The 9156-nt window shown below is 42.0% G+C and overlaps 1 protein-coding gene across 2 annotated transcripts in view; it reads right to left on the bottom strand.

The window, feature by feature from the left end:
* Positions 1 to 2786: 2786 nt before the first annotated feature.
* Positions 2787 to 9156, bottom strand: part of MBNL1 (muscleblind-like splicing regulator 1) — a 60171-nt gene continuing 53801 nt past the window's right edge. The window contains exons 7-10 of one of the 2 annotated variants that reach the window (XM_010004715.1): positions 8570 to 8605; positions 7772 to 7866; positions 4479 to 4553; positions 2787 to 3472 (exon numbers count right to left, since the gene is read on the bottom strand). In XM_010004715.1, coding sequence (XP_010003017.1) covers positions 4497 to 4553; positions 7772 to 7866; positions 8570 to 8605 — 188 coding nt within the window. In that variant the 3' untranslated portion in view covers positions 2787 to 3472; positions 4479 to 4496. Of the gene's footprint in view, positions 3473 to 4478; positions 4556 to 5637; positions 5700 to 7771; positions 7867 to 8569; positions 8606 to 9156 lie in introns of those variants that run through there. The other variant, XM_010004717.1, reaches the window with a different exon arrangement.

Below are 9156 nucleotides of genomic sequence, written 5' to 3' on the forward strand. Positions count from 1 at the left end.
GGCAATTTCACTTTATTTTTTTTATTTTTATTTTTTCCATACAGCAAGGTCAACTATAGCAGTAATAATAAAATAAGCATAAAAACAAATTGCAGCCCAGGACAGAGTACATAATTCGGAGCAACTACAAGCAAAAAGTAAGTCTGTGATTACATAATAGTAAAACCAAGCACATCTGTCCTTTCAGCAGATGAAAGTTGCAGGGTTGCAAATAAGTGCAACGTCATTAATTACTCAGTGAGCACTGGAGAGACCAGAGGAGGCAATGGCCTGATCACTTCTCCTTCCCAGCTTTGGCAAAGACAATGACAAGGTTCCTTGAACTCTCTCCATTCAAAGGGTAAAATTTCCCAGGGTTTGGTTTGTTGTTTGGTTGGTTTTTTTTTTCACCTGCTAAAAGAACAGGAACCACTACAGCAATAAAAAATAATCACATAACAACTACAGCTACAGTGTGCTGTTTGGTTTGCCTGCTCATGATTTAACTCTTTTGTGAAAGTATTTCTTTTGAAGAATCTTTTTTTTTCTTTTTTTTTTTTTGTTGTGAACAATAAACCACTGAAATCCTCAGAGACTGGTTTGAATAGCATATATCTTTAATATATCTTTTTGATACTTTAAACATGCAGTAGTTTTTGAATAATGTACGGAATATTTGATCCATGATTTCACCTTGACGGTCTGAAGTACCTGCTTTTTTTTTTTTTTCCTCCTTTTTTTTTCTTTTTTTTTTTTTCTTTTTCTTTTTTTTCCTTTTCTTAATGATTTTCAGGCAGATTTGAACCAGTGGAGCTTTTGTCAGTCATGAGATCTTGGAAGGATGGCATATCTTTCCAGCTGAAAAAATCCTGGCAAACTACAAGCTGTCCACAAAAAGCAAAGCAACTTTTTTGAAGGGGTATGGAGTGCTAACTCTGTGCCACTTTTGCAAGCAATTTTGTTCAGCCTGTCATTTTTATTAGCCTTAACAAAACTCCTTGTAATTATAGACATTTTTATTCAAAATAAGATCTTACTATTATACAGGTTTCTCTCTTTTTTGACTATATACAGAAGTGCAAAAAGTCAACCTTCTCTCTATACGTTCCCACATGCTAAACTGCAGCATAATCAACCCTCAAGAGTTTGCACACACACACTATAATTCTTGTTACGTAAACTTTGAGTATTTGGATTATCAACAGAAAGTCCCTTGATCTATTGATTATGCAGCTTATTTATAACAAGGCCTGATATTCAGGGATTTCAAAAAATATTTAAACAATATTTTAACATTTGAAATGGATACAGTAGAAAATAAATTTTATTCTAATATCTAGGAACTAGATTTTCTCATAAGAACTAATTACAAACAAAATAAATCATCAAAATATTACTCAATTGTCTGCCAGGATTGTTGCGATAGCAACAACTTAACTTCTTACTTAGCAATGATTATATAATTATAAGATATCCATATAAAAGATCTTTGTTCTTTTAATGAAAACTAGACAAGAACTAACAATGACTGACATTCTTACATTGTAATATTAAATCAGTAAAATAGAAATCATTTAGTTAACAGTAATACGAATACTCATATGACACTACATGTAAATTCAAAACTGAGTATGTTATGAAGAAAACTACTTTTTTTTGTATTTTGAAAAAGTCATCAGTAAACTCTAATAAAACAGAATTCTATAAACTGAAATGGTATTCAACTGGTAATAGAAAATGAAAACAATCTAATAAATGTAAGAAATAAAAACTACAATTTTAACAAGAAAAAATAAGTAATATTCTAGAATGTTAAGTAGCTACAATAACATGTGAAGTCACCTATACTTTCTTAACACGATTGAAATTACATTGGTATGGGTTTTAACCCGTAATGTAATAATCTAAGGCTTTAATAGATGTACAGTACAATCAGTAAAATCAACACATCATTCTTAGACTATAAAGCATCTCTCTCAAGCATAAAAACTCGCAGTAAACTCGGAAGTACGGCGAGTTCTACAACCGAACCCGCGCCTCTCCCACCCCGCTACGCCACCAGTGACCTGGCCCCCACTTCAGCACTTTGCTGAACAGAGCAAAAATATCCTTTACTAGCTGCAACATCCAATCCACAAAAAGGAATTCCTTTGGATGAATCCGTTCTTAAAACTTGAATGCACATCTATTTTTTTTTGTTTGTTTTTATTTTGTAAAGGCTTTCTAAGGCTATAAGCAGTTATCTGAACAACAACAACAAAAAAATCACATATAAAACTCACCCAAGTATTTAACCCACCCAATTTCTACACTAATTAACATCTCCATTTTTCATATTTTGGTTTGTCATGCATCTGATGTCAGTGCTTCTTTCGTCTTTGTTTAGAGTCACTGTGAAAAGCGTGACTGTAATGAAGTAAAAGTGAAACCCATCTCTGCAAAACATTTATAGTCCTTTCGACTTTCGACAGAGGCTATAAATAGAAGCAAAAGAAGTTCCTCAAACATTTGTCACTGTGTCTCAGAAATGGCTTTTCCCTTTCATATATCATGTTATACAATAAAATATGCATAAATATGACACTACGATGCCTTAAAATAGTTTATATATATGTCCAGTATGGGTTAATTGTACGGCTAGAGTATCTTTCCTGTGCTGCCTACTGTTACTGTAAGGAGTCGTTGGCCATTTCTGAGACAGCTTTGGCTTGAAAAAGAATGGTGCCCTTTGACTGGTTAGTACTGGTTAGCACTGGTTAGTACTAATAAAATCAGTGAAAACATGGTTCTGAAAATAACACTGCAGAAATAATACTCTAATTGGATGTACAGTCTATGGCACTTCATGAGAATCCTTAACAACATGGTACTTAAAGCCACTGATGTGCTTTAAAATATACACAGTTGTGGTTTTGCTTGGCACATTCATCTCTGTCAGATACCTCTCTTACCACTTCTTACAATCTATTACATTAAAAATATTACTCTTAAACAAAAATTACTGTGCATGCACGCTCCCATCTATAATGGCAATTTTAAATACAAGGTGCACCTTTGTTATTTGTAAACCTTGAAAGAAATAAACTTACTTTAAAAAATTATATCTTGGTCTACAGACGTACCAATACATAATAGATTTATGGTTACATCATCCTCTGTCTTTTCAAGGTGACATCCATGATTATGTAGGAAATAGGCCTCGTATGCATACCCAAATTCATATGCATACTTCTGTGCTAGAAAAGACAGACAATGCTGTAGTTTTTAGACAATAAGATCACCTCAGCACAAATATCAATTAAATGTACAAAGTATATAGGCAACAGTGTGCAGTGGATTTCCAAGGTCTCGTTTCATCTCGTTAACATGCAATGTGTGGATGTCGAACTGCTGAGGGAGTTTCCGAGTGTCGCCTGACAGTATTTACATTATGGCTAATGAGCTTGTCCTCTTCTCGACCCAAACACACTGTCCTTTTCTCCTTAGTTATCATCTGGAAAGGGAACAAGAGGAAGTGTTGTCAGCACAGTCAGCTCTGTTTGTTATCCCCCCATCAGCCCATGCTTTGCATTTGCAGACCCTGGGGACTGCCCAGCCCAGCGCAGGGCAGCCTGCAGGCAAGAGCTGTCCACCCCAAGAGTCACTTCATCACTGCAAGACCATTATCCTCAGTGGAAAGGAGTAACTTATTATTATAAACCCACTGTGGCAAATCAGCTAATCCTCACCCTAGGCAGTAATCCCATGCTGGCCCAGCCGTTCAATAAAGAGCCCAGCAGAGACTGCACACAAGGGAGAGGGAGGTCACACAAGGCACAAGCCATCCCGGGGGAGGTGCTGAGCTGCAGGTGGTCTTAACAACACCAATGTAGTGGCAGGCTGGAAACTACCATTCACTCATCAAGAGATACAATGGGAAAAGAACCTCTCAGGCTTAGGCCCACAAGCCCCACTGTCATGGCCAGTCACACTGACACCCCGTGGAGAGGAACCACAGGACCCCTCCCCACCAGATGGCCCTGCCAGGACACCCTGCCCACCAGGCACCAGGGCTGACAGCCTGGGTGCCAGGGCACCTGGGCTTGGTGAGGCTGGTGGCTAAACCTGGGCCCAGGAAATGCTGGCTTTTCAAACCTGGAGATCCAAACTCAGCTTTTCTAAAGGCAGCCTAACGTAGCCACCCCTGCCCTGGCTCACACCAGCACCACAGCCACCACCCTGTAACAACAAAACGTTCAACTCTGATTTTCCTCTTCAGAAGTTTATCCATCCACATAGTATATTCCTTCTACATCTGACACCAACACCAGCTGAGGTGGTCACTAGCTGTGGGATCTGTGCTCAGAGCAGAGCAGCACGGCTGGGAGGCTTGCAGCCTGGCCCCCCACATCTCACTGGCCTTCTCAGGGAGAAAATATAAACAATCTGTCCCTGAAAAGGACAAATTATGCACACACAAAGATAAGAAAACTGCAAGACACAACACATTGGGAACTTACTGTTTGATGACAAACTGTCTACATCTGTGTAACATACTTGTGGCTAGTCAGATGTTCGGCAGATATTATGGGTATCTACAGGTAAAAACAATGTAAAGAATGAGTAACACGTGCCATGAGCCAACCCAGAGACAGCATTTTGCTACAGAACATCAGTTTGGAAAAGTGAGGATCAGCTGTGAATTGGTGGATTTTATATTGTAACTATAAGTTAAAGGCAACTGACGTGCTACAACAGCAACTTAAAACTGGAAAACATTGCATTAACTACTACTTGACAAATATAAATAAGTATTATTGGTTGTTTAGGAAATAAGAGAAGTTAAAATCTACAAAAGTCATGCAGTGCAGTAATTGAAAATAGCCCTTTTTGTTGGCCGACACAAAATCCTGTGCTTTCAGTATATCATTTAAAATGACAAACCCTAGAGTGGCCTTGTTTCAGCCTGATTTTGTGAAGTGTTCACTGCTTCTGCTGCCTTGTTTTTTCAATGCCAAATCTAAGAAGCCCCGGGCTGGATTTTCATGGCTGGTGAAAATCCACAGCTGAGAAGAGCTGTGGGCTCTTCCCAGGGCCTCTGTGGGCATCTTGGTACACCAGCTGAGAAGCAAAGACTGCCCAAAGCAGTGCAACAATTCTCAAAATGTTCGTCTGTGTGAACAGAATTCACTCCGGGGCTCTCCTGAAGTGCCTCGTCAACTCAGCTTCCCATAAAAAATAAATAAATTAATTAAAACGAGAGCAGATGAGCAGCAGCACATGTAGCCAAGCCCTGTTCTCCTCAGTGCAGACCCCCTGTGTGCACAGGCCCTGTGGGGTGGGAGCAGCCCCAGCCTGCAGCAGGACCAGGCAGCAAACAGCCCTGCCACCTGCAGGGAGAGATGCTGGGGCATGGGGCACAGAAGGCATTTGTAGCAATGCAAACTGCTGCTGCACTTGGAAAGAAGGGCTCCTTTTCCCACGGGATGCTGGGGCTGACCTGCTAATCTGCACAAGAAAAGGAACAGAGAGGTTTCCTCTGCACTAAATCTTCAGTGTCTCAGTGTCAGTTTTTCCACCCCTTGTGCCCTTTCCTCCCCTGGCAACTCCACACAACTCCACAGCATTGCCAACTTGTACAGAAACGTGCTTCAAGCATAAGGAAGCTTGTCATACCATTTTTTCCTACTGCTGCAGGACAGGCTGTTGCACCCAACTGTGTAGAAGCATCAGGGGAAGTGCTGTCGGAACGTACCAAGGACCTTCAACACCAGTCCGTGAAGATGATGGGCCAGATCTTAAGCCTTTTGGCATGCAGGCACATTGCACCCTGTGGCATTCAGTAACTCCAGCACTGCTCACATAGTATATACATATATACTCACTATATATGTATATCTGGAGGTTTGGCTGTGGAACTTCACTAAGGTGTTATGAGGCTCCAGGGAGGATATGCATGAAATGATCAGAGTCTACCACAGAAAGCTGCCCTGTTATCTACTTGGGAAAGTGCTTGGCTATTTAGAAAAATAAGATTTTACAAGGAATGATGTTTTTCCATGGCTTGGCTTGTTCTCACAGCTCTCTGGACTTAGGGAGGATTTAGAGACACTTAAATTACTTCTATGGTGCCATATATCTCAATATTAAGAAACTCCGGGCGTACAGGTGGTTGCTTACTTAGCTGACATGTATGCAGAGGCAGTCATACCTATGAACTAGCTTTTCAAAACACAAAGTCGTTCTTCTGCTGGTTTAACTCCGTGACTGACACGGTCACTCAGCAAACATTCCCAAGAGGAGCAAGTGCTCCTTGCTCAGCAGACTGAGTATTTTTTGGAATTGCAGAATACCCGGGTCCCTCTCGAGATGCGGGATGTACACACCTCTGTATCTCTGCAACAGGGTAATTTCTGGAGTAATGTTTTTGAGAGATGAGTAAGGTGACAGGTGCAGAGAGAACGCTGAGCTGGGCTAGAACAAAATGGCAGCGCTCGTCAGGCGAAGGGAGAAGGCTGGAAGCCAAAGGCTCTGGGCTGGATCCAGCGAGCACTCACAGCAGCAGTGCCAGGCCAGGCTGGGGGCTCTGGGCACAGCCCCTTGCTGGGGGATGCACCCAACCTGCACCAAGAGCTGCAGGTGCCACAGGGCACGGGCACTGCTGCCCAGTGTCCCACCACAGCTGCTCACCTGGCAGCTTGGGTGGGAGTTTGAAATTGCTGAAGAAGTTAGTTAGCCCTACTGGCTCAGGGAGCTGAGTGTGCCACGTTAGCCTGCCTTAAAAACTGAACCTGCTCTCAGGACTGACTTCACACACGGAACCACTCCCACAAAATGCTGAAGAAAATGTTTAGTTCCCTCTTCTAAAAGGCACGTGTGTGATTCCCACTGAGCTGAGAGCATTACCTGTACACTAGACCGGCACTGACGGCTTCATGACATACATCCTAGTAAATCTCAAAAAAATCAGTTGCTTTTAATAAGAGAAAGTAGAGAGTCTTTTGAAAGTTTTTACTGTTGTATCATCAGCCAGGTGTACTACAGAAATCTGCATGTTTGACAACCCAGCCAGAGAAAAACAACAGGCCACATTCTGTTCTCAGGTGCAGCTCCTCTGGCGCCTGGTGCGCATTGTCAGAGCACCGTGTCTGGCTTTTTAAGGAGGACTTTTAATCACTTCTTTAGACAGCATTATTCTTCTAATCCTGAAATGCATTCCAACATGGCAACAGTCAAGGTAGCTATTTAGAAATTAAACTGACTCTAATGGACATTTTCTTAACTGATGCCTGCCTGCTGCAACCAGTAACCAGCCCTTTCCTAGCAGAATCGTAAGCTGAAAAAAAGGTTTGAAAGAAGTTTCTGTGTGGTTCAAACATTTTTGTTTTGCTTTTGGAAGAAGAGAGTCAGAACATGTTCAGACTGTTAAAATTCTCATCCTGCAACCCCTCTACACAAAGGTTGTACTGGCTTTCACTGGAGTTCTGCACTAAAAGGGACTGTCAGCTTCCCAGAAATAGAAATAAATAATGGGATCTGTGTATTATCCCTTTCTCTTTACATCTCTGTGAGCAGAAATAAGCAGCACAGCCCATAAATGTTAAGACTGAGTCAGAAACTCTATTATCAATTATTTTTAGCATCAGAAATGGAACTGCAGCACCTTTTGAGCATGGATAAAGGCATATTAAGCTGTGCTGCAGGTTTTAGAGAGAATGTGTAGGCCAACAAGAGGTAAAATCAAAACCCCCATGCTCATTAAAAGCACCAATTTCAAGTTGTCTGTAAGGAACAAAGCTGTAAATTAGCAAACCTGGTTGGCTGTGGCTGTTGCAGCGAAGGGAACACTTGTGGCAGATGTTGTTGCTGCAGACACAGTGGCTGGCGTAGCACCGTGCACCATGGGAACTTTCGGAAGGAAAATCATATAAGCAAACACAGAGAAGAGTGTAGCAGTATGGGAACCAGAGCGACACGTGGGAGGGGGTTGAGCATGGGATTTGTCACAGCAAGAAGCCCGAGACATTGTTGGCAGCGCGTGACATGCAACCACAGTGCAAAGCAGGACGACATTCCGGGGAGAGACAGGACGGGAGTGAAAGAGAAAAAAAGGGGAAAATGCTTGTTACCATCAAATCGAGAAAAATCGACACAAACAAGCTTAACCATTTCAATACAAAAAATCAACAGAAGAGTTTTTTAAATGCCCTTATATTTACATTTTTTTTGTCTTTTAAGAACTCAACCCAAACAGTTACTGCAAACAAAACTTAAATCTTGTTGAAGGACAGTATATGTTGTCTATGTGGCTATAGCAAGATACAGTCTTTATTTAATACAAGATAGTTTCTAAACACTGGAACTCATAGTCCAATCAAAATCCACCAAGGAAGAATGTGCAATTCAAACAACTGCTACACAAAATTAACAACATCTGTGTGCCCATGTCAATTAAATAAGACAATCGCATTTAATTGACAGGTGTTAGTGCAGGAGGCTAAGGGAGATGGATTGGCACGAGAGCTGGAAGTTAAAATCTAGCAGTGGATTTTGAGGGTCCGTGAGCTGCACCACAGGTTTAAGATAATCAAGAAACAAAGCTGGCACCTACCAACACTTGTAGCGGGTGTCATGCACAATATTGAGCCTGCCCATCATGCATTGCAACAGGAAGGTGGATTTGGAAAGGGAAAAGAATTAAAACAACCCATCACACGTGTAATTAGGAAATTTCATTTGAACAAAGAAGAAAAACTGTTATTATGGGAACAGTGGCATGTAACTGTCAGCACAATCAAACCATACAATAGCACAGTGATCACAGGAACCAGTCTCCAGTGAAGGGGAAGGAGCAGTGGAGCTGTGTGCTGGTTCAGTGTTTGCCTGGGTAGCACCATGGAACGTGAGCAGGGACAGGAAAAGCTTCTCCAGCTTTATTTTAAAACTCTCCTAGTCTTGAATCTTTCTGCCTTCTGCCGTAAGGTTTGCATGGCCTTTACCCTGGTTTCCTCAGATGAAAACCCTTCCCTGTCACACCTGCCTACAGGCCCCCAGGCCCAGCCCTGGCAATGGGACATTCCCTGCGGCTGCCGGGAATGCCGGGAGGGGCCGAGGGGCTGCCCCTCTGGCCAGGGCAGCCTCTGCACCAGGGCCCTTCTTTGGGCTGGAGTGGCAGGGGGCCCCGCACCCCCCCCCACG

This window comes from Chaetura pelagica, unplaced genomic scaffold (assembly GCF_000747805.2).
Source record: "Chaetura pelagica isolate M959 unplaced genomic scaffold, ChaPel_1.0 scaffold829, whole genome shotgun sequence".
In the NCBI taxonomy this organism is placed as follows: Eukaryota; Metazoa; Chordata; class Aves; order Apodiformes; family Apodidae; genus Chaetura; species Chaetura pelagica.